Source organism: Pogona vitticeps, chromosome 5, assembly GCF_051106095.1.
Source record: "Pogona vitticeps strain Pit_001003342236 chromosome 5, PviZW2.1, whole genome shotgun sequence".
NCBI lineage: Eukaryota > Metazoa > Chordata > Lepidosauria > Squamata > Agamidae > Pogona > Pogona vitticeps.
The window spans coordinates 47448805-47475289 of NC_135787.1; the positions used below are offsets into that span (position 1 = coordinate 47448805).

General features: G+C 39.1%; 1 protein-coding gene across 2 annotated transcripts in view; it reads right to left on the minus strand.

The window, feature by feature from the left end:
* Window positions 1–6171: 6171 nt before the first annotated feature.
* Window positions 6172–26485, minus strand: part of PDGFC (platelet derived growth factor C) — a 144701-nt gene continuing 124387 nt past the window's right edge. For both annotated transcript variants that reach the window (XM_020781399.3, XM_020781401.3), the window contains 3 exons: window positions 16248–16455; window positions 10393–10610; window positions 6172–7986 (listed from right to left, as the gene is read on the minus strand). In XM_020781399.3, coding sequence (XP_020637058.1) covers window positions 7870–7986; window positions 10393–10610; window positions 16248–16455 — 543 coding nt within the window. In that variant the 3' untranslated portion in view covers window positions 6172–7869. The remainder of the gene's footprint in view (window positions 7987–10392; window positions 10611–16247; window positions 16456–26485) is intronic.

The following is a 26485-nucleotide window of genomic DNA, read 5'->3' on the forward strand; positions in this document are numbered from 1 at the left end:
TGTCCTTTTCAATTGTGGGTTGTGCAAAACCGCCAGTCCAAACCATACAAATGAACAACCTCCACAACCCCTTCTTCATTGGATTGTATCCACTGTTTTTTTGCTCCTGTTACCAGAAAGTATCTGCCTTGTATACACTGACAAGGCATCTGGTAGTTAAACTTGTTGACCTACAGGAAGCATTAATAGAGAAGAGTAATTTATGCTTTAAAGATACATGAGGGAAGCAAGAATTGACATGTAAAAAACGTTTTAGGAAAGTTATTCAACCTAACATTCCATGCAGTACATTTTATGTAAGCAACTAGCAATGTGACAATGCAATGGAAAAAGTGAAACCCTAGTAGGGTCTTATTCAGCATTACTTACAGCAATTGTAATGTGTATAAAGATTGTAGAAATGAAATTACAGCATTTTGTGATGCAAGAAGAAATATTCACACACGCCATGTTGTTCATGTAAGGGGTGCATTTCATTCTTTCTGAATTTAGATTTAAATTTTAAAATGAGTAAATTAATTGTGTAACTGAAGCATGTAGAAATAAAACATTTTCTGTTTTTGTAACATTTAGTGATTGTCTAATGCAGAACGTTGCTGGAGGATGACATATCAAAGCCATGTCAAAATCTTTAAAGTGCATGCTTGGTGATTGTATGATTTTGCTTTAGTGATCTTGATTTAAGGTTGAGAAGGGATCCATTGTTGCCAGAATGGTTTTATCGTGAATGATTAGATTACAGGTAGGTTCTTCCTGTTCTCATTTGCTTGCAATTACTATTTATGGAGCACTGAAAGACTGAAGTACTTCCTTCATCTGTGATTTTATAGAAGCCTACCTAGAAGTAAATCCCATTAGAAAACATGGGATGTATTGCTATTTGTGTATGTTTAGGTTAAAGATGCAGACTGTGGTTGTCAAACCAATTATTCCACGGAGTTCCAAATACAAGAACTGTTAGCTTAAATTATGAATTCCAATCTTTTTGATAAATTACTTTGAATATACTGTAGTGAAATGATTATATTAATTCAAAGATTTGCATTATGTTTATCAAATCATGCAGTATTTACTCTACAAAATATTTAATGTTGCATAATATCCTTCCCAAACCACCATTTGCAATTGGTTAATCTGAGGAGATTTCTCAATCTGTTTTTGGACAATAAAGTGGACTTCTTTGGGGAATAGGGAGTTTCCATTGAATGTTGGTGAATATTGGTAGCAACATCCTCTACCCCTTTAAACTGGAAACAATGTGCCTTTGAGCATGGATGCCAGTAGCAAAAGTGCTGAGAAAGGAGCTATTAGCTGTGGATATCTAAAAAAGCTGCAGACGCTGTAAGAATTTCTTGAGAACTGTATTTCTGAAGTATTGTCATGCTTTGGAGCCAGGAAGTTGTACTGTCACTATGGCAGACAAATAGATCTTGATGAAAGAATGAGATAAGCCATTCTCTTTTAGATACAGGATAAAATGCAACACCGTGTCTAACAAATGTTGCAGCTCAGATTTTCTGACTGATTGGAGGAAGAGAACTTCCACCATTTGTATCTGTAGCTAGATCTAGTAAATTGTTTCCTGAATTTGTGCATGATCCTTCTTAATATTTGAGAATTCTCCATGCTGTCAGTCTCAGCCTGACTACATCTGGATGGTGAATTGTTCCCTTGTTTCCAGTAAATGAGGAACTGGGGTGGGTGATAAATGTGGACATTAATTTTAGCATTGGCGTTGGCATGGTCACCACAGAGTTATCAAGATTACATTGGATTTCTCTTGGCAAAGCTTTATTATTATTTTTTATTTATTTATTTTATTTGTACCCCGCCTATCTGGTCAATACGACCACTCTAGTCGGCTTCCAGACAGGTAAAAATGCAAAAACATATACATATAGCAAAATAAAAATATCCAATAATAGACAGTAAACAATAAACAATTATTGAAATTGTTGCTTTGAGCTGCAATAGATTAGCCTGTGCAGTAAGGAAACAGGCAGGAAGATGTAGAGAACATCCCTGGACCAATGAGTTATGAAGACATCTCCTAGAGAATCTTTCCCCAACCTGCTCTGGGGAAATATGTTTGACATTTACCAAGCCTGAAGAGATCTACTGTAATTTTTACATGTGTATGTGCAGTAGTCCTGCCACTGTAGATATCATGAGGCCAAGAAGTCTTTATGCTGTGAGAACTGAGACTGTTCCACCTGATTTGAATTCATTTGTCAAGGTATTAACTTATTCAATCTATCTTCTGGTATGTAGCCTCTCGTACTTGTGAAGTCCAGCAATGCACCAATGTAATGAACCTTCTGATGTGGCTTTAAACTGGATTTTTTTTTAGATATGTGCAAAGACAGAGTTTCACCACCAGGTGAAGTGTGAATAGGTCATCTGTCTCTATCTTGACCTTGGAACTGGCCACTATCAGCCAGTTGTCTATACAAGGGAACACCATAATGCCCCAGAGCTTTGCGAAAATCCTGGGTGCTGTGGAAAGATCAAACGGGAGCACCTTGAACTGGTAGATACACTTGCCCACCATGAAATGTAGGAAGCAGCAATGGCCCAAATGAATGATAATATTTAAGTAAGCAAAGTGTACTTCATGTTGTGCAGATGTCATTTGTTGAGTGGTGAGAGACATAGCTTCTTCTTGAAAGGTTAGGGAAATACTGTAACTCTCTTTTCACCTGGCATACTGTTGATGAGTGGCTGGATTTTTCCCCCCAGAGTAACCTCTAGTAAGCTCCCATAGCACTCTGGTAGTTGGCTTTGTGTATGACAAGGGCTGCAGTAGAGGACATCCTCCTTCTCAATGCATCTATTTTACAATCATCCTTATTATTGGGGTGGTGTTATAGTGCCCTCTTGTTCTTGTTTAGGATGCCTACATGATTATGGAATTCAGTTGGGATTGTTTAAGGAGGTATGAGGCATCCTTGTCATGAATCTTGTACAAGTTCTCCACTCATTCAGAAGTGGGTTGCAATGATAATGGTGGTTTATATCGGGAATGATTGACTAAATCAAGCAAGGATGGCAACACATCAATATGGTCTGGAGTACTAATGTCCTTATTAATCTGGTTGTAAAGTGGATCTGACCTGGGTGGAGGTGGCCGATGGACCTCTAACTTTATGGACTTGGCCATCCTGAGCATTATATCTGAGTAGGAGCAGAAATCATCCAATGGAGAAGAAGGGTGGACATCTCCCATTTTGTATTTAGGAGTGGTGACTAGAATGAAAGAGGAGTCCTTTTGTAAATCAGGATCGGAGTCTGTTGGTAGAAGCAGAATCTTCAGTAACAATGATATGTAACCATCTTACAGATGGTTTTGTAATTTTTGGACGTTTCCCAGTTCTGGAAGGCATTTGGGTAGGTATATCCTTCAAAACCAAGCTTCCTGTTTGGAAGGGTGCTTGGTCTTTTCTGATGTGTTTTGCCAGTAATGGGGTGTCCTCTTAGATGAGAAGGTGATTCTGGGTAGCATGTCCCTGAGTTTCCATCCTTGTTGACAAGCCATGATAGTTCTGAGATACAGAAGAGGTAAAGGATAGAGAATAGAGAAGTAGAATGTCCTTCAGTGTCAACACCCTCAACACTTCTTGAAAGGGTCTGCTGCGGGTATAGAAGGGAGAGAAAGTCCTAGAGGATGAAGGCAAATGACAAACAAATACTAACACTTTTTTTAAAAGGAGGAATTCACAGGAAGATTTCTAAACAACCAAGGGAGGGCAATGGTGATGACAAACAAAGGTAGGTTTTAAGGTATAAAGTGCACTAGAGACACATTCTGAGAAGTGGCTAAAAGGAACTGAGAATAAGTGTCAGGCACAGGGAGATGTGAATTGGAGGAGAGAATACCCTAACGGTCTTTTTCCTCTGAATATTCCAATGAGGTTTTACACAGGTGCAGAAACACTCACATGTGTGATTCACAGAGACCATGATGAATAACAGATGGGTTTCCATACAGGGCTGACCTATTTTACAGTAACTACTTCAGGACTTTGTAATTATTTCCTTTTTACAGCAACAAAGGCAAAATGACACAACATTGCAATTGTAACTTACAAGGGATAATTTGCCTCCTTTTGCAATGCAACTGTAAATTTTTTTAGTGATTCCAGTAATTATGGGAGTATGGCCTCAGCATTATCCCTGATAGCAGCAAAAGGCAATGGAGGAAGAAGTTTACTTGGCACAAAAGTTGATCAAGGGAACCATGTGCAGGGGCTCAGATGACAATATGGTACACAGCACAAAAGTATAACCTCTTTTGTAGGCCTTTCCTGTAACTGTCACAAATTCTTTTTAAAAAAGTGGTTTTCATTGCTCTAGAACTGCTCCCTGTACTTTGTTTCTTCTGAGTTGTCCTATTTTCCGTTGGAAGTAGGATTACTCAGGATGTTATCTGGCAACCCTTCATGTCTCTCCTTCTAGAAACCTGAGCCAGGTTGAAAAAATAATGAGGTGATTTCACATCGGATTATTTTTTTTTCCTAGGCATTACTTCTTGGCTATCCGGTTGTGCTGCTGTAATCTCACATTCTTATCTTTAACTCTACAGTAATGATTAACAAAGAATATATAAAACATTAGAAGGATACTGGGAGCAAAACTGAAGCAAAGCCTTTCAGTAGCTATCATATCACAAGGCAACTTAATGCTCAGACTCACACAAAAAAAAGCATAACTTCCAGTAATAATTCGTAACTTTGTAAATGTGGAAATATTTGGAAATGTTGAAATTATATTCACTGGAAAATACTCAAGACTATACAAAAAATTGCAGAAATACCGATTAAGTTCCAAAGCTGCTACTGTATTTGCTTAGTGATAAAAGTAGAACATTATTTTGCAAATGTCTATTCATTATTTTTAGATTTATATATTGCCTAATGCTTGCTATCAGGGATAATGCTAATAAAATACTGAATCAATCAGTGCTCTTATTTGCACCATTATACTACCTTTTATTGTAAGTGCTGATATCATATCCTTAACAGTTGCTAGATTTCAATTTTCTATGATTCTATGGAAAACCCACACTATGGAGTTTTGATGCTGCAAGTGTTACAGAGTCTCTTTAATATAGCATACATTCATATAAAATTGTGAGTTTTTTGTTGGTTTTCCAAACAAAGTAGAATGTGCATAGGAAGGGAAGTAACAGCATAAAGATGGATGGGGAGGCTTCAAAAATGTGGTGAAAACGATTACATGCACCTGTTTCAGTGCATTTAAAGTTTTCCAGCTCTTCTTCAGGGATTATCTGCTTAATCCACAGAAATCACTAGAACATACTACTATTGAATGCCATTTTTAGAAGCACCCAAATGATTCTGAAGCTTAATTCTCCATTAAAAAAAAAAAAACATCCTGAAAATAGCCTAATGGCCAGTCCAAGAGTTTTGCTGAACTGATGGTGAAGCGCATGGGTGTCCACAGGAATTTTTCAGGGATGGGAGCAAAAATGTATAATATTACTATATTCCACATGGATAACTTATGCCACTACAACACAGTGCATCCATCAGTATATATTAAAAGAAACAAAATTCAGAATTCTCATCATCAAGCATATGGTGACCATGAATAAAGTAGTTTTGGCAGTGGCAGATTTCAGTAATGGTGGTGGTATGGCAACAAAGTAAGGACTGCCAAAAGGTCAGCATGTTCAAAGAGAAACATAATGCATTTATTTTATTTATTTAACTTATATGTTGCCCACACTACCCGAAGGTCTCTCCCCCATTAGCTCTTAACAGGTACTGAACATATGAATTAGAATGAACAACCACCTAAAAACATGTCATATTTTATTCCTGTAATGCTTAGTTGGTATTTATCTTTCACCTTTAAAAATGGTGTATGACAGAATGGACTGCAAATATATATATACATTTTTAAGTGAAGGTAATTAAGTGCCATACATGGATATCAGTGGTACTGCTGAGCTGTGCTCTAAGCAGGTGTCACTCTTCATCTTAAAACTTTGAAATGAGACTTCCCTCAATCCTCCCTAACACCATGAACCACTCTGATCAATGGCATTTCCTTTCACTCCTAATTAATGGAACCACTTTGTAGAGTTCTTAAATATTTAAGTCCAAACAGTAAACAGAAACACAAAAAACACACATCAGAATGTTAAAGCATTTTACAAGCAAAATATTTTACTGCTTTTTCCCTGCTGGCAAAAGATGATACAAATGTACTGGTTTACATAGACTGTACATAACAAAACCACATTTCATGAAAATGTATTATACATTATTAAAATATTGGGAGCCCACTGTTTTTATGAAGAAATAACCATCAATAATAATAATATATTTCTAAAAAAAACCTTACACCTATAGCAATAAATAGATGTATCTTTTACAGGAACAAGTGTATTCTGCAGGAAAGAACACACTGAAATATCAGTGGTGGTAGTGCTCTTGTCAGGATCTTCTCACTTTTTAATTTAACAATGAAGCAGGACGGCATCCGAATTGTATTTACCAGAAGGCAAGCTATCTTATATTCAACTGCATAGAATAAGGTGGCAAGACAGAGCAGGGATCTCTAGTTTGGATTCTTGATTAATACAACTGCATCCTGCTCCTTCACTAGTCACATGTAAACATGATACTATACATAAGGTAAATGTACCAGAATACAAAACCCATTGAAAACGCTGTGTGTGTAGACTTCTGCCTTCTTGTGTATTCTAACGTCTATCAGATTTATGCCAATGGTTCCTGATATGACAAATTATATTTATCTATTTATCATGCTGAAACCTGCTTCTGTGTACAGACCTCCTTGTCTGGATCAAGGCACTTTTTTTTTTGAAGAGGAGGACTGTTACAACTATTATGTTCAGCTTTGTACCAACATAATAGAACCAGTTACCTACAACCGGAAATTCGCATGAATATTTTCATCTCCCTTATTTACCTTTTTTAACGTGCACATGCACTATTTAGTTCCATGCCGTGTAGAAACAGTAGTCCTTTCTTCCCCTTTTCTATATCTCTGACTTCAACATCTTAGAAAACTAAAAAAGTAGTTTATCTAGGCCATAATAATATTTTAAAAAGAACATTAAATACCTTTGGTAAAAAAAGACAGATATATTTAACAAGATTAGAGAAGCAAACAGTTATGCTGCCAAAGAGAATATAAAAATGTACACAATAAAAATATAAACAAACAAAAGTACTTGTACGCCATAGCAAGAAGACTAAAACCACTTCCTGATATAAAACTTTCCATCCTTGCTTACCTACACTGACCAATTCAAGAGTTGCTATAACAACAGGCACTTCACCGGAAAGTGTCCATTATTTTCTATTTGTATGAGTGAAAAATTAAGTTTAATTCAATATAAGACAGTCTGTAAGACAATTAACACTTTGATTTAGAACATGCAGGAGCTGTTGAGTTGACTTAAAAGAGATTCCAGATGTTCTGAGCTAGACGTAACAGACCAAGAGAAACAAGACCTCCAGAAAAGTCCAGGCTTTGTTTCAGTACTGCCTTTTCCTCTACTTATAAATTTAATTTTTTTTAAAAAAAAAATCAAGATGACTGAGAGATGATATTATGCATGTATATTTACTTGGAGACAAAAAATCCCTCATTGATGCTTTCTGCTCATCCTTAGAACGGGCCTTCAGGTAACCATGCTGTTACACTCCACAGCTGGAGCTCATCTCTCTTTGTTCTCCAAAAACTGTCAATCCTGAAGACTGAAGATTCTCAAAACAAACTGAGATTACAGAGGGAAATTAATGCACAAGCCCCAAAACAGAATCAGCTGCTGTCTGAATGTGCTGTACAAGAAAGAAGCACATCTAGTTCCTATTACCCTTCTGTATGTCCTTTGCACACACAGTCACATTCCTCATGATGATCTAATGGTACATCCGTCAGAGATTTATGCAATCCTCTTACACCATTCCTGGGTTTCAGTTGAAGAACCTGCAAGGGGGACAGTTAAATACACTTTTAAAATGCCATAAAAACTTGTTCATTTTGAAAATTCTATTCTTACTACTTAACCAAAGGCAAGTGTGACGTTCCACCCAGTGTACCCTGTTTGTTTCCCCTAAACCAAGGTTCATTCTGGCGACATTTTCTCTTTGATTCGCTGCCACCAGTGGATATTCCTTATTCACACTTGCCCAATATTGAATCAGACACTTGCTGCCAACATAACTTGTTTATTTAGATTGAATTTGAATCACAGATGTTCTTTTAAATCATTGTATGTTCTTTTAAATCATTATCTTTGGCTACACATTCAATTCTTCATTTGTTTTATTGATTCATTCACTTTAAACAACTTTTAAATAATATCAGTTCTCTCAAGTTCTCTATCTATCTTGACTATTCAATTTCTCTCCTCCACACTCTCATTCTCTTTTTTCTTCTCTCTCCCCTAACTCCAACTCCTCCCTCTCTAACTGCCTGCCTGACTCCGCCCCTCCTGTCCTCTCATAGGATCCCACACTTGAGCTTCAGCTATGAGTGACAGGAGTGACGTGGGCATTCTGTCACAGCTAGTGATCCAGACATGCAGGTCTGTCCAAAATCTACATGAATTCAGTCTCTAGTCAAATAGAGATTTATTTGTCAACTAGTCCTCAGCTACAGAAATGGGGATGCCAGTAATCTATTGTTATGTTAAGCTTACAAAGATGAAGGTTATCTTCAGAAATACTGAGAGTCCAGTGATTCATGCTGCTGTTTTAGCTTTTGCTGCCTGTTGGCTTCGCCATGATTTGTCCGGGAAGGGAGGAACAAAGATAGGTAGCTGTTGCTACCTATCTTTCTAGAGAGAGTCATCTCTCTAGAAAGATAGTAGCAGTGGGTCAAAGACGAAAATAATTTTGCCTGTAGACTCCCAAAATCTGAAGTCACACTGGCTCAGAGCTTGGAACAGTTATTTTCTGGAATACAATTCTCGGAAACTTCCAGCTGGCAAGACCATACTGGCTAGGGAATTCTGGGAACTGAAGTCCAAAAAAAAATTAATATTCCAAATCTCTGCATTGGCCTAACATAATACAGTGGTGCCTCGCTTAACGATTGCCTCGTTTAGCGATGAATTTGCATAACGATATGTTTTTTAGAAAATAATATGCACTGCATAACGATGTTTCCTATGGGCGATTTTCGCTTAGCGAAGTTTGGGACCATGCTTCGCATAACGAATGCGATTTTAGGTCCCCTGCTTCACTTAATGATTTTTTTTCAATTAAAAAAGTGTCTTAGAAGGGTCAAAAACGGTTCTAAATGCTTGGATTCGTTAGAGGACCCCCTAAGTCATGTGCAAACCTGATTTGGCTTTGATCTGACTTTTCGTTAATTTATGGTTAATTTTTTTTTTTGGCCCATAGGAACCAATGGACCTGTCAAAATCTGACAGCTCCATGCTTTCCTATGGGGGAGAAAACAATTCGCCATAAATTAACGAAAGTTCAGATCAAAGCCAAATCAGGTTTGCACACGACTTAGGGGGTCCTCTAACGAATCCAAGCATTTAGAACAGTTGCTGAGTCTTCATTAATTTTTTTGTGAATTTTTTCTTCCCCCATAGGAAATAATGGAGCTGTCAGATTTTGACAGCTGTCAAAAGTTGGGGGGAAAAATTCACCCTAAATTAACGAAAAGTCATATCTAAGCCAAATTACATTTGCACCCGTTTTAGAAGGTGCAGAAGCTATTCCAAGCATTTAAACCCATTTTTGCCCCTTGTATGACACATTTAAAATTGCAAAAATTGACTTCGCAAAGCCACTGAAATGTATTGAGTCAGCTACAATACATTCCAATGGAGGAAACATTGTTTCGCTTAGCGATGTTTCCTATGGGTTTTTTTTCGCTTAACGACGGCAATCCGTTCCAATTGGAACGGATTAACCGGTTTCCAATGCATTCTTATGGGAAATGGTGTTTCGCATAGCGATGGTTTCACATAGCGATGGTTTTTTTGGAACGAATTAACATCGCTATGCGAGGCACCACTGTAATCACATTCAAACAGCACCTCTAATCTGCAAGAGATATGTAACCTGAAATCTCAAATATAGCCATGTGAACACTGTTTAGTCCCAACAAAGGTGCTATGATAGCCTCTAATTTAATACATAAAGATTCTTGCAGTAATGTGAATTTTTATTTAGTATAAATATCCATGGCATCACTTCATGGATCTGATGAAGTTGTGTAGAACCTACAACATCTTAGATCAAATAAACTGGTGCAAATAAAACAATGGCACAAAAGAGTGTTGTTCTTACATTAACTCACCCCCTGGAAATTTCTTATAGATACTCTTCTATGGCCATATTTTTCAAACAAAGTTTTGAAGAATCACTATACCTCATGGTATTTCTTGGTGACCTTAGTGGGAACACATTGGCACTCTGCACATGAATGCTGACAGCAGGCACAGTTTCCACCACAACGTTTCACTAGCAGACAAAGCGGCCAAAAGATTGTATCTGTTCGCTTCAGCTCTTCCCTCAGTGACACTGAGAAGTTGCGTGGAGTACAGCTATACAGTCGCACCTCCTCCTTTAGAAGGTTCAAATCTACACCTGGATAAATTATTTTTTTAAAAAAAAATGTTTATTGTCACTTATTCATTCAGTTGTCTCAGTGTACATTTCTGTTAACAGTGAAGGCAATGCAACAAGTGGCATCAAGTCTCCACACCAGGCCATTAGTGGATTACTGAAAATGCGAATGTTCAATATAAATACTATTAATCTGGTAACACCATTTTCTGATTTAAAAACCCTGACCAATAAAATATCCGGTGCAGGTTAAAGGTAGGTTCTCTAAAGAATTCAGGCTTGTTAAAATGTATTGGTGAATGGATAAATGCTGGATAATTACTCCCATGGCAAGGAGCTAAGTAGACAGCAATCACTTTTTAAGATACGTAGGTCCAGGCTTCACTCAAAAATCATTGCAAAAATCATTGTTCTTTTCTCTGGCTTGCTGGGAAACTGACAAGCCATAGTGCTGGTTCCTGCTTTGTTTTAACGTCAAGATAAATTACAGAAGTGGGTCCAGACTCTAATTTCACCTTTCCCCATTGTGTTGTGCACAGTCCTTCCCCCTCCAGCAGCCCAGCAGGAACCATTTCCAGTTGTTATTAAACCATTCCCCCCCCCGCAAGGTGCACAAGAGAGCTGCATGCCTTGTTTCAAGAGTAAAAACGCACTTCCAGGGAGAGTTCTGGGTGCACAATTCACTTCCAAAACATCCAAAGCTGCTGCTGCTGCTGCTGATGGGGCAGAGGCTCTATACCAGTGGTTCTTAACCTTTGTTACTCAGGTGTTTTTGAATTGCAACTCCCAGAAACCCCAGCCAGCAGAGCTGATGGTGAAGGCTTCTGGGAGTTTCAGTCCAAAAACATCTGAGTAACAAAGTTTAAGAACCAGTACTCTATACCAGTGGTTCTTAACCTTTGTTACTCGGATGCTTTTGAACTGCAACTCCCAGAAACCCCAGTCAGGACAGCTGGTGGTGAAGGCTTCTGGGAGTTGCAGTCCAAAACTCCTGAGTAACCCAAGGGTAAGAACCAGTGCTCTATACAACTGAAAATGATGAAGGGCCTATGGAAGCTACAAAACCATTTGGAACAGCTTGCAGCCTGAATGTTGCTGATCCTTGTTGTAAAAAAACAAAAACAAACAAACAAAAAAACCAAATGGTAGGTCTGTACTTTGTTTAGCCACTTCCATACTAGTACTGTATGTTGCTCATGAATGACAAGCCAGGATTTTCTCAGAATTCTATTCATGTGATATGCAAACTAGATCAGTCAACAATGCTTTGCTATGAAGTTGGTGGGTTACAGAAGGCCAGTGCTTGCTGAGATTTGTACAGGAAATAAGTTTGAAATATCACAATGTATTCCGAGACTATGACAATGTTATTTTAATTTAATTTAAATATATAAACTGATTAATTATTACATTATTTCAATGCACTTTTTCCCCATAAAGGGGCTCGAGGTGGCTTATAGCGATCAAAATACAAGTAAGATTTAAAAACACAACAAATTATTCAGTTAGTTTAAAAAAACAGCAATTGCATTAAATCTAAAAACACTAAAAGAATGTATAGAAGCATACTTAAAATATAATAAGGTATCAGGACAGTCCAGCTATTTTTAAGAAAATCCTCAAGAGTAGTATCCTCATCAAGCAAAACACGCAGGGTCTGAAACATTTATGAATTTGACAAGAGTATCTGAACTTAATGGTTTACTTGGCCAGCATAAAGGAAGTACCTGAGTTTGTCGGATTTTTTGAACTGTTCATCAGTTTAAGAATAGAGCTATCCTATTGAGACTAGAAGTTGCTTAAGATGTGGGCCTACGGAAGTAAGCCTGTTCATGGCTCAATCCAATATGGTGACTTTCCGTTTGGCTGGTTGATGGAAAACTTCCCAACAGCAATGTCTATGAGTTTTCAGTTCAAATTAGACTTTTAAAAATGCCCTATACCATTCCAACTCATGAGTCTTAAATTAGGGTTTGGCAGCACTCACTCCCTAAATCATAACATCTCCAGAATTTGGCCCAGTTTCAAGAGTTTACAGAAAATTATTTGGGTTCAGAAAATTAGATGCCATCACCTTGTAAGATGCTACAATATCTGCCCTTTCACAGTGTTATACTTTAGATGAATAAGCTGCCTAGTGTTTCACATACTGCTTGTGTAATCTAGTCTTTGAAGTGGAAAAATCCCTTCATCCCTCCATTCTATACCATATCTGTGTTACCGAAAATGCGCTTTAACACACTGGAGGACAAAACACAAGATGAGAAAATGTATATATATTCCATTAAAATGTTTACTTAACTGAAAGAAAAGGTTATATGGATCTACAAAATGGATTCAACTACCAAACCTATTATAATGTGAAACTTTAAACACCCTTTGAACTGGGCTCCCTTTCATTCATCATGTTTGACACAGTAGTCAAAGACCTTTTTTAGAATAACTTCAGAAAGAACACAGCGTTGTTTGCAGTGCCAAAGTAAGACCATGATTCAGAGCTATTACCTGAAAAGCCAATCCAAACCAAACATGGAAATGCATGACTTCAAATAAAAACGTTTATTAAAATTTGATTACCAAAACTAAAAGTCTTCTAGTGAAATCCATAAAAGCTTCAGTGAGAATAAACCAACCAGAAACATTAATTTATCAAATGTATTCAGTTAGGGCTAATATCAAAAAGGTTTATTTGAGGAGTTTCTGAATATGCTAGTGTTTTTGTTGCCCACTGTAAATGGTGCATTGGCCTTTTCCAACTTGGTCCCTGAAGATAAGCTGGACTGCAATATTTAGCATCCCAAATCAGCCCAGTCAATCACCGTGCTGACTGGAGATGACAAGCATTATACTTCAGCAAATTAGAAAAAGGATGTTCTGCATCATAGGAACACTGGATCGAAAGTGTCTAGCTTTTGTTTCTATAAGAACTTTGAATATTGTAGAATACTGTGGATTGGAACTGCAATACTATGTCCATTTTTCAGCACCACGGTTTAAGAAGAATAGAGACAAGCTGGAAGGTATACAGAGGAAGGTGACAAAGTTGTAATAAGTGTGAAAATCAAGCCCTCTGATGAATGATGGAGGGAGCGGAGTATGTTTAAACCAGGAAAAGAGATGCTAACAGCATAACATTTGGACTTTGCCGGTACTAATCTCATTCAGACTGAAAAAGGACACTAATTTTTAAATGTCTGTACTAATGATTATGAACAAAACCTCATGGCAAATTTTAAAGACTAAGAAGTTTTATTTGGCATGAGTTTCTGTGGACAAAGCCCATTTCTTCATGTGCAAGGAATGCAATATTCAAAGCACAGGTTTCTATGTCCTATGGTTTTGGTTATGAAAGTGAGGCAGAATGAAGTAACAGAAAATGACAACTGTATTATTAACAGAAGTCACATATTGCATACTGGTCATAACCAGACCACTGAAGGTTTATGACCCATGTTAGTAATACAATTGTCATTTTCTGCATCTCATTTCACTCTGTCCCAATCTATAACCAAAATCTCTTGAGTGTATAAATCTTTAACTTGTACCCTATGTATCTGAAGAAGTGGATTACTTCCACAGAGTTCATTCCAAATAAAATGTGTTAGTCTTAAAAATGTGAAAATGTCTTTTTGTTGGTGCTGCTTCCTTGGAAATGCTTCGATTTTAATGCATCTAGATTTTAATACATGTACACTGTATGATTCTGGCCGTTTACAAATTCTGAAAGAAGCATAAATTAACCCACTACAAGGGTACCACCATTCATGCTACTTTCCAGCATTTCCAATGTTACACAGCAAAGATAGGCATATATATGCACATGATCAGCATAACTCTATCAGGTTTCTTGATACTTCTTTAAACACAAAATATTAAAAAGTCAATCTAAAAAAATTATATTTGAAACCAAAAGCATAACTGAAACTTTCAGGTTTCCCAAATTACTCTCTTCATTGAGAATTTTCTTTAAAAGCTCCATGCTATATTTTTAAAAAATCATGCATTTCATTTCTGAAAAAAAAATCTGTATGTCAACAGTTAATATGTCATCACAATTGGACACATTTTTCACCTTAGGCTACTGCATTACAAACTTACTAATGCAGTCTGAGGGTGGTCCTTTTAAGATTGATGTAGTAATACCCTGATGTGTTTATTCAATAGCACTTTTATGTAGTGTCTAATTAGAATGCTTTTAAAAAAATATTCCAAAAGTGTTTTCCTTGGGGGTGATGGCAGTGGGAAATAATTGCTGCAATGGAACTGGTTTTACATAAATGTTAATGTGCTTCAATTAGTTTAAGACATACATACAAGCCAGCTAACAGGCAAAAGAACAGAACAGCTGAATTAGGAAAGAGCTCTGTGGGAAACACTGAAAGAACTGTCTACATCTCCACTATAAATGGGAAACCTTTTAATGTTGCAACCCTTCACAAACTTCCCTGGGAGTCAGCTCTACTAAATAGAATGGGCTTTACTTCTAAGTAGTCCTATACTGATATTATGTAGCAGCGCCCAGCATCTAAAGCAGATTTTGTCTTTAACTAAATTAAAACAGAAAGCAAACCAAACTCTTCCAATATTCTGTGTAGGTAAGAAAACAGGTTTTAACATGCAACTTGAACTGTATTGATTCAACAATGTAATTGCCTCCCTACCTAAATGACATGATTATTGTGTTGGATACGATAGAAGAGCAGTAGTAGAACAATCTGCCCTGGAGGTTTAATGCAGCTGTGTTCCTACCTTGCCACTTTTTGCGCCCTAAAAAGCAATTTCTCTCCCTACTAGTCGATAGCATTTAGATTTATTTTAACTATATTTAACAGCAGACTAAGAAGCATTTAATCCATTCACAGCACCCAGCACACTATTCTCCTGTTAAATTCAATAGGGATTACACTCTGCTAAGTGACAAGCTTGTAGCCTATGATGCATATTCCCTTCATCAAAAGCCATTTAAGCAAGTGGTCACTACTTTTTTTTTTTTTTTTGAGAGTCAGAATAAGAATGTTTGACTGAGAGTTTGAACAGGCACTTACATTATCGATTGTGAATAATCAGAATAATCCTAGTCAATTTTTCTGATACAAAATTGTGTTCCTAGTTCTCTGCATCAGGTACCATATAAGATACAATTGTTTCTCAATCACAATCACAGAATCATAGAAAAGTGAAGTTGGAAGGGGCCTACCAGGCTATCAAGTCCAACCCCCTACTCAACACAGGAATACAATCAAAGCATATCTGCCGGGTGATTATCCAAGTTTTTCTTGAATGCCTCCAGTGTTGGAGCACTCACCAATTTATGAGGTAACCAGTTCCACTGTTGTACTGCTCTAACAGTTAGGAAGTTTTTCCTGATATTCAACTGAAATCTGGCTTCCTTTAAGTTGATTCCATTGTTGCGTGTCCTGCACTCTGACTTACTTCCCCTCAAGTCCCATAAATGTTAGTACTCACGTAAAATAATAATGTAGTATCAGGTAGTCCACAGTATTTCAAAAGGTATTTGAAAGCAGTAAACAGCTGAAAGGTAATGCCCACAGTCATGTAATGAATAAATTAGGGGAAGAATACTTGACTATGAGCTCTCTTGTATACTTGAGCAAAACATGAAAGACAGGAAGAAAGAGAAAATAAGAAATTGATTACCTCTAGATTTTCTCCCATAAATGTATGCTTTTCCAAGGAGCTGCCAGGTTGGTCTGTACAGGTCTTCCAAATCTAATTGCCATCTATCTGGCTCAAGGTATCTGATAAGTTCCTCCACAGTACTAAATCCAGCAACAGCATTGTTTAGCAATTCTAATGGTAAAGCTGATGGTGGCAGCACTGTTGGACTGACAGATTCTGTATGATGCTGTAATGAGACAAAGAACACCTTAAATATAGATATATATATATAGATTGAAAACCATTCTATTTGTTGAGTCCAATACACTGAAAATGCAAACTATAAAAGACAATAGAATCTACTTATGTTAATGTCCAGCAGTGATAACCGGGGTATACAAATTAATTTTTAAATATTTACTTTCTTTATTAAGTCCCTCCATCATTCATTACATATTCTAAATCTGAACCATAAAATTACAAACTAGAATACGAGTTCGTTGAAGTTCTTCACTGAGGCAGAATGACAAAAGTTATGTCATCAAATGATTAGAGTTGGGCTTTGGCAGAAAAAGATAGTTTCACTACAGGGAACAACTCTTTACAGCAGTGTGCGCACAGACAGACACACTTTTTCTGAATTCAGAAACGTTACAGAACCTATATAGCTTCATGTAGCAAAAGTAACAGGTTTAATGATACTTTACAATCCATCCTCCTTAAGTCATTATTTAAAGAGTTATGTTTAGAGATGGGCATGAGCTGCCGACTCAGCAGTTTGTTTTTCAGCTGAATGCCTCCTTTGGCGGGCACCCACACAGAGGCAGTGTCCTGGCTTTCCAGCCCCACGTCCTGCAGGTGCTGTGTCTGAGTGGAAGCCCACCAGAGGAGGTGGGGCTGGGAAGTCCCAAACACCTGTTTGTCCAAAAAATGAACTGGCACAAATAGCTGAACTGGCAGTCTGTGTCCATCTCTAGTTATATTGGTTGTTGTTAGTAATAATAAAAACAAACTATTTATTATCATCTGAACCTTCTTGTTTGTTTTGTTCTATTTCTGTGTCTAGTTACCAGAGACACAGAATGGAATAACAATAAAATATGTGTTACTTGTGTAATTACACTGGAGTTTGATAAGGTAGAAGAAGAAGAAGAAGAAGAAGAAGAAGAAGAAGAAGAAGAAGAAGAAGAAGAAGAAGAAGAAGAAGCAGCAGCAGCAGCAGCAGCAGCAGCAGCAGCAGCAGCAGCAGCAGCAGCAGCAGCAGCAGCTTAGAACTGCAGAGCTGGAAGGGACCCTATGGATAATCAAGTCCAGCCCCTGTCAAGGAGGCACAGTGGGGAATTGAACTCCCACTGTGCTCTGCAGCCAGAAATCTAACAAATAATTATATCTGACAATAGGTCTATATATTCATCTCTTTAAACCTCCACATTATGGTGTCACACTGATGGTGGAAAAATTACAGATCTTCAGAATGTGTGGCATTGCTGGTGGGAACAATAATAGGGACACATTTTGACAAAGATGAAAAGTGGAAAAAACACTTCCTTGAAATTTGGAAGTAAGCAGATTCACAAAAACCAAAATGTAATATAAATATGACTATTAGTGACAAAGAGAATTTGGAATCAGGAGTGAATAAGAAATAAACCAATTACTTTAAGGGTGATATAAACTAGTTACCATGATAAAATTGCTTTAAGCTACATTTCACATGGGTGTTGACAGTGAATTAATATGATCAGTGAGGAAGGAGAGTATGGTGTCACAATGAAAAGCACATTTGATGAGTCAGTTTACTCTTCTGTACTGCTAAAAGGCAAGTTAGGGATATGAATTAGAACAAAGGGTCTGGAAATAAATAACAGTCTACATGGCATCCTATTTTTGTCAGATGAGATACGACATTATAGAAAAAAGACTAGAAATTGCTATTTTGCCTCTTGTGTCATATACAGATCAAAAACATTTATCACTTTTACAAGATAATGTAATTTACATTCACTTTAATATACAGCGATATAGTAAAATACTAGATAGTTCCAATTATTTAATCACACCCATAACTTGTCTACATGTATAGGGATAGCAAGTCAAACTGTATATAAATATAAACACTCTGTGCCTGCTGCTGCCTTGTAGTGAAGCCAAAAATGACAATTAGTGTTGGATCAAATGGAATTTCCTGCTCTGCTATTTATATGGTATTTTCCTGCATACATTTCAAGCTATCAAAATACAGTTGGATTTAGTGCAGAGCCAATCTTTTCCTGTAAGACTTCTGGGCTTTCATCGAGAGCAATGCAAACTATGCTCCAAAGACCTAACAGATATTTAATAAAAATTTGTCTAGATTATTTGTGAAGGAAAACCTTTTTAAAAATCCCCATTAGTAGCTTTTAATGAAAGAGTCAAAAGCCAAGGACAAGATATGTCATCAAACCATTTCTACAGTCACACTTAAGACAATGCCCCATACCCGAACTTATCAGAACACTGGAAATACACCATACCCTTTGCTCATTTGTATTATTTGTTACAATAATATTATATCCAGTGAGCTAAACACAGTATATGTGCCTCTCCTCCTTCCCACTTATCTTTGTAACAACTCTGTAGAGAAGGTAGGTCTGTCTGGGAGAATAACTGGGCCAAGGAATTTCATGGTTGAGTTAAAATTTGAACACAGGTCTCCTTAGCTGCAGTTCAACACTCTCATCACTGCATCACACTGGTTCTCAATTCAAAAGGTTTCCAGTTAAAGCCTTCCTATACTTGTGAAGCTGCTGGCAGAGTGGAAGAGGGGAGGTGTCTGTACTAGAAATTGTGGGAGGGGGGAATCATATCCCCAAAACATTTCAGGGGGGAAAAAGGGAGGAAGGCTCAAAACAGCTTTGTAAAAACATAATGACATGGAATGTTGACAGACTAAGAAACAAAAACTCTTAGCAACTGGGAGGGAGCAAGAACGGAATCGAGAACAAAGTACATAGCTTTAAGGAAGTCTGGAGGACAAAATACATATTTAAAAAATGGGAAGGCAAAACACAGATATTAAAAAGTCTTGAATGAAGAATTGCCTTGTTTGGATAGGTCATTTCCTGTTTTATACTAAGTAGCTATTTTAAATTGTTCTCAGTGCACATGTATCAACAGAGTAATGGATGTTTCTATATGGCTGTGATAGGGAATAATTTCCACATCTTTCCCAGAATATGTCCACCAATCAGCCCAATGCTGATAATATTTTGTGTGGCCACGATTATTTTCCAGCACTGCCTTAACCCTCTTGGGCACAGAGTTCACCAGAGCTTCATAGGTTGCCACTGGAGTCCTCTTCCACTCCTCCATGATGACATCACAGAACTGGTGGATGTTAGAGACCTTGCGCACCTCCACCTTCCATTTCAGGATGCCCCACAGATGCTGAATAGGGTTTAGGTCTGGAGACATGCTTGGTCAGTCCATCCCCTTTACCCTCAGCTTCCTTAGCAAGGCAGTGGTCGTTTTGGAAGTGTGTTTGGGGTTGTTATCTTGTTGGAATACTGCCCCATGGCCCAGTCTCTAAAGGAAGGGGATCATGCTCTACTTCAGTATGTCACAGTACATGTTGGCATTCATGGTTCCCTCAATGAACTGTAGCTAGCTCCACAGTGCAGGCAGCACTCATGCAGCCACAGACCATGACACTCCCACCACCATGCTTGACTGTAGGCATGGCACACTTTTCTTTCTACTCCTCACCTGGTTGCTACCACACACTCTTGACACCATCTGAACCAAATAAGTTTATCTTGGTCTCATCGGACCACAGGACATGGATCCAGAAAGCCATGTCCTTAGTATGCTTGTCTGCAGCAAATTGTATGCATGCTTTCTTGTGCATCATCTTTAGAAGAGGCTTCCTTCTGGGACAACAGTCCTGGAGACCAATTTGATGCAGTGTGTGGCATATGGTCTGAGCACTGACAGGCTGATCCCCACCCCTTCAATCTCTGCAGCAACGCTGGCAGCACCCATACGTCTATTTCCCAAAGCCAACCTCTGGATATGATGCTGAGCATAGGCACTCAACTTTGTTGGTTGACCATGGTGAGGCCTGTTCTGAGTAGAACCTGTCATGTTAAACTGCTGTATGGTTTTGGCCACCATGCTGCAGCTCAGTTTCAGGGTTTTGGCAATCTTCTTATAGCCTAGGCCAGCGATGGTGAACCTATGGCACGCGTTTTTGCCGGCACATGAGCCATAGGTCGCAAGGTTTTTACTCCACCCCCCCTGCACAGCCAAACCTAAGGAGGCAGCTGCAACCGGTGCTGGGGATTCGGCAAGCGGATCCGGAGCAACTGGTGCTGGCAGCAGAGGGGCCTTGAGGCACCTCCGTGCTGGGATTACCCCTTCCACTGCCACTTCCAGTTCCGGGTCTGCACTTCCAGTTCTGTGTCCACCACCGTCACTGTGGCGGCACACCGCCCACTGTCCCCCCCCCCCCCCAGTTTGGGCACATAAGCCCAAAAAGGTTTGCTACCACTGGCCTAGGCCATCTTTATGTAGAGCAACAATTTGTTTTTTCAAATGCTCAGATAGTTCATTACTATGAGGTGCCAGGTGGAACTTCCAGTGACCAGTCTGAGACAGTGAGAGCGATAACACCTGCTTATCCTTCACACCTGAGACTTGTGACACTAACGGGTCTCATGACACCAGGGAGGGAAAATGGCTACTTGGGCCCAGTTTGGACATTGTTACTTAGGGGTGTACTCAGTTTTGTTTCCAGCAGATTAGATATTAATGGCTGTTTGTTGCGTTATTTTGAGGGAACAGCACATTTACACTGTTATACAAGCTGTATACTCACTGCTTTCCATTGTAGCCAAGTATCATTTCTTCAGTGTTGTCACATGAAAAAGATATACTAAAATATTTATAAAATATGAGGGGGTGTACTCACTTCTGTGATATACTGTATAGCACTATGATCAGTAGGATAGCCTTTAAAGAGGACTGGAAAATGGTGACCCAGCCTGGTCCCTTTGGCACAACTAATACTGTACTTCCTTTTGCTTCTCAGCTCACAAATGACACCCCTAGTTAGCCCAAGGTTTACTTGTTGCTATTTCATAGTAATAGACCTTTTTAACAGCTTCTAATCAATGAAAACCCTTCTAAAAGAAAAACAAAAAAACAAAACAGCAACTACCTAAATTGTTGCTTCTGAGTCCAGAGATGTGTAAATCACCACTAACATATTCCTTTTATTTCCAAGGAACTGAAAGCTAACTTCTTCAGCAATGCATGTGCTTCTTATTTAAACAAACAGACAATACTTAAGTATAGGAAATCAGTGCCTAAATATAGATTTCTTCCTAGCAAAGGTCAATGCCATGACCTCAGTGATGGTGGAAGGATACTTTCAAGGTTTACCCTATGATCAAGGACTATGCCCATAAGAGCATATGTTATTGTACTGCAATTTTGTACAGATGCAAGGGACAAAATATTGCACCTGAGATTAGTGCAGTTCCATGCCAGGTCAGATGGTGAAAGGATATTTATACTGAAACAGCCCTTCTCTTGTAAACATTGCAAAATTTATAAACTTTATGAATTGTATGAGACCCAAATGTTCTATGGAGTGTTTGGTTATATTAGGATTCCTTTTTTTTGGGGGGGGGTATATCTTATGGTTGATAGATCAATACACATCTGCTAGTATACAGAAATTTTCCAAAAACAAATGCTGCAAGACTAAATAAAAAATATGTATCCAGGCATTGGCAAAGATAAAAGGGGGTACAACAATATGCTAAATGTACAGCTATCATTTTCCTACTGGCCATCATACAAAAAGCCACGTTTTATCTGAGCTTAGATGTAATGCTGCAGGCCCTAACTATAAGGAGAATAAGCATTCTCTGCAATGAACCCATTTGCTCTCTGACATTTAGAGACATGTCTCAGCAATCAGACTTGCAAATAAAGTGTGTTTAAATCCCACTAACCAATCATAAAATAGTATGCTAAGTACAACATATGTAGGTGAGGAGAATCATGTGCTTTATGTTACAAACATTTGTCTTGCATTGTTTGAAGGAGCACCTCTGTTAATATATATAACAAGACCTATATAGATATATTAGTTTGACTGACAGCTAAATGGACATGGGAGCACAAATGTCTAATCTCTTTCTTACACATATGCCAGAGAAGGGGAATGAAGATATGCATAAGCATAAGGCTTATGTATGTAACATGATAATATTCATGTGTCTCAAGTCCAAATCAGTCACTATGTATTTAGATTCTTTGTTAGAAATCTTGATTGATTCTTTAATGAATCAATAATATCTTGATGATTTTCATTTCTCACATCTATGAATATTCATATATAATACTGCAGCTATTAATATCTAAATAATGACTACTTTTGTAACAGCATTGTTTATCTCCCAGTAAGTGGACAGTCATTTACTCGCTTTTTTCTTGCCACTATAATTTAAGAAATGTCATTTACAAGAAGCTGTTCTTTCCCACTGCAGATATATATACTCTTCCCAAAGAATGCAAGTTTACATTCTGAATCCTAGCAACAAGTGCAAAATATTTTGGTCTCCGAACTTCAAAAAGATTTATGCCTCAGCTTTCCTAAGCCAAATATATACAGTGAGTTTAAGACTGATAAAGACACCTTTTCACCCCACACACACCTCTAACAGGGTTAGTAAGGAATGCTATAACCCTTACTGTATCCTTTGTATAGAATAAAAATGAAATATTAACGAGGTAGGGAGTATGAAAAAAAGTCTTAGTTCATCTCAGTGCAGAAGTTACTTTTACTTTTTGCTGAGTTATGCCAGTGTTATGCATTAGTCTACATTTTTAAGAATTTTAGAGGATGGGGCATCGACAGGAGTGCCAGAAACAACAGCACAGATCATGCTAAAGCACAAGCATGCTCTGGATAAATTTATTTAACACTGTTGCTTTGCGACATAGAACATTTCCTCTGGAAGAGCTGACAACAGTGGGGGTTTGTTTATGCGGTTCTCCTTCATTGAAGGAAAACAAGCCAATAGCTTACAAAAGCATATAATGTCTGCTCTTATCACGGACTTGGAGACCTATAAGAAATGCATATGCATTCTAAGTGGCAACAAGCAGGAACAAAACAGAAATAAAATGTCTGGTAACTTGGAAGAGCAAGGATTTTTGGCTGATGAAATATATCCGAACAAACACTTGGCACTGTCAAATTCAGATTATTGAGAGTTCCAAAAGCAAGTTCCAACTCATAGTGATATGTTGTAAATCAAGCCATATAAACTTTTTCATGAAACCCCTACCATGATCTATGTGTATCTTCAATTATGGAAGTATAAAGAGGTAACCTGAGCACAGAAATCTACTTAACACACTACTACTTAAATACAAAAATTAAATAGGCTATTCCAACTGAGTAAGTTATATCCATCTGCCCTCAAGGAGACACTCATTAGGCCCATTAGGAAGAAACCAAGTTTGGCGGAGGATGAAATTGGCAATTATAGGCCTGTCGCCAACGTTTCTTTCCTAAGCAAGGTGGTTGAGAGGGTGGTGGCCGACCAGCTTCAGGCGCACCTGGATGAAACAGATGCCCTGGATCCATTTCAGTCGAGCTTCAGGCCGCGCCATGGTACAGAAACGGCATTGGTCGCCCTGTGCGATGACCTACTGAGGGAGGCCGACAGGGGAAATGTGTCCCTGCTGGTCTTCCTCGACATCTCAGCGGCCTTTGATACCATTGACCACGGTATCCTCCTGGGGAGGCTCTCTGAGCTGGGAATCGGTGGCCTGGCATTGGCCTGGCTCCGTTCCTTCTTGGAGGACCGTCCCCAGAAAGTACAGCTTGGGGAGAGCGTCTCGGCCCCGTGGAGTCTCTATTGTGGGGTTCCACAGGGGTCGATTATCTACCCAATGCTGTTCAACATCTATATGAGGCCGCTGGGTGGGGTCATCAGGGGGTGTGGAGCCCGGTGTCACCGATACTCAGCTCTACATCTCCTTTCCACCTACCGCAGGAGATGCCGTTCTGTCCCTTCAGCGCTGCCTGGGGACTGTACTGCAATGGATGCAGGAGAATGGGCTGAGGCTGAACCCGGACAAGACGGAGGTACTGAGGGTGGGCGCCCCCACAGCTGGGTGTTTGGGAAACTCCCTCTCCTTTGGGGGGGGTGACCCTCCCTGCCAAGGACGGGGTCCGCAGCTTGGGGATCCATTTGGACCCGGCGCTCACTATGGAAACCCAGGTGGCGTCGGTGGTCCGAACTGCCTTTTACCATCTTAGCTGTCACGTTCCCGCGGGTTACAATAGCCAGAGTCCGATAAGCCAGTCCAGGGTCAGAATTATCAAGAATGCAAAGCCAAAGTCCAGAAACCAACTCACAGCAGGAAGTCCAGTGTCAAAGTCCAGGGTCCGATACACAGTGTAGCTCAGGGTCAGAGTCCAGGGTTCAGAGTCCAATACCAACGTAGTCCAGAGCCGAAGTCTAATACCAACACAGTCCAGGGTCAAAGTCCAGAATCCAGAGACAGGAACACGATACCAGAAGCGTGGATGCCAGCCAAGGTTTGACTCTTTGCTTCCACGAAGTTTCTGGCTTCACTGGAAGCTATTTTATAATGAAATAGCTCCTTGAGCTGCTGGAAGGCTTTCTATTCTGCTAATACTCAGGACTAGGTGAGCATAGGTCTCTATGGAAAGCCTTTGAGCGATCCTCTGCTCTTCTTGTCCTGAGTCTTTCCCGGAGCCTGCCCCGAAGCCTGTCTGCTGTGGAGGGAGAATCTGGGAGCGGTTCATGTGTTTTAAATCTCTCCACATTCTCTTAAGCCACAGTTAACCCTTCCGGGTCCAGGTCTTCGGAGGCACCCATGACATTAGGCAGATAGCCCAGCTGCGGCCCTATCTCGACGTGGGGGCGCTCACTCCCTTGGTGCATGCGCTCCTAATCTCAAGATTAGACCACTGCAATGCGCTCTACGTGGGGCTGCCTTTGAGGTTGCTGCGGAAACTTCAGGTGGTGCAGAATGCAGCGGCCAGATTTCTCAGTGGTGTGAAAAAATACCATCACATCTCACCCACTCTGGCTGCACTGCATTGGCTGCCCATCCTCTTCCGCATCGACTTCAAAGTGTTGATGCTTACGTATGAAGCCCTAAATGGTTTAGGGCCTTGATATTTGGCGGAACGCCTACACCCACCAAGAACTACCCGTGTTACTCACGCGAGCCAGGAGGTGAGGCTGAGGAGCCTAACGCTGAGGGAGACCCAGAAGGAAAAGACAAGAAATCGGGCTCCTCGCCTCTGGTATAATCTACCTCCTGATATTCGCGCGGCTCCCTCGCTGGGTATTTTTAAAAAACAACTAAAAACATTGATGTTCCGGCAGGGCTTCCCCTCAATCAATTCCTGACCTCCCCTTCTTCTCCTCTCCCTACCCTTTGTCTTAATTTGTTGAAAGTTTTTCTTAATGTAGAATTGTTTATATATATATTGTTGTATGTGTTTTTGTAAGCCGCCTAGAGTGGTCTTAACTGATTAGATAGGCGGGATTAAATAAATAAATAAATAAATAAATAAATAAATAAATAAATAAATAAATAAATAAACAAACAAACAAACAAACAAACAAACAAACAACAACAACACAGTTGAGAAAGAAACTTCTTTCCTTCTTAAATGTTTATCTGCCAGTGGTTTAAGAGAGCAACTTGAGACTAAAGCAGGTATTGTACTGTATTTAGTTCCAAGCCCTGTGGCAGTGTTTAAACTGCAGAATGGCAGTCAAGCCTCTGCTCACAACTTGCAATCCATTCCCAATGGGCTCAGGTAGCTGTCTCAAGGCTGACTCAGCCTTCCACCCCTCCAAGGTTGGTTAAATGAGTATCTAACTCACAGAGAGAGGGACAAAGTATTTCTTGCATAATTATGTTGTAAAATGCCCAGAGAGTACTCTAGTGGTATATAAGCTGAAACAGCAATAACAAGAATAACAATTTCCCTTGTCACATACCCCATTCCTACAAGCTTTCATTTTGACTCTAGTTGGCTTTTTCCTTTTAACAGTCAACTAACGAGCTATCACTCATGCTTTATCGTCCACTCTCTTCTTGTATTTTTTATGAAACTCAGTGGCTTGGATGAAGCAGAGACAAAAGCTTCTTTAACAGCTATGTGATGGAAAGAAAAAAAGAGAGAGATGTGGTTGTAATTTGTGATTCAGGAGAGGACCTTGCTGTGGCCA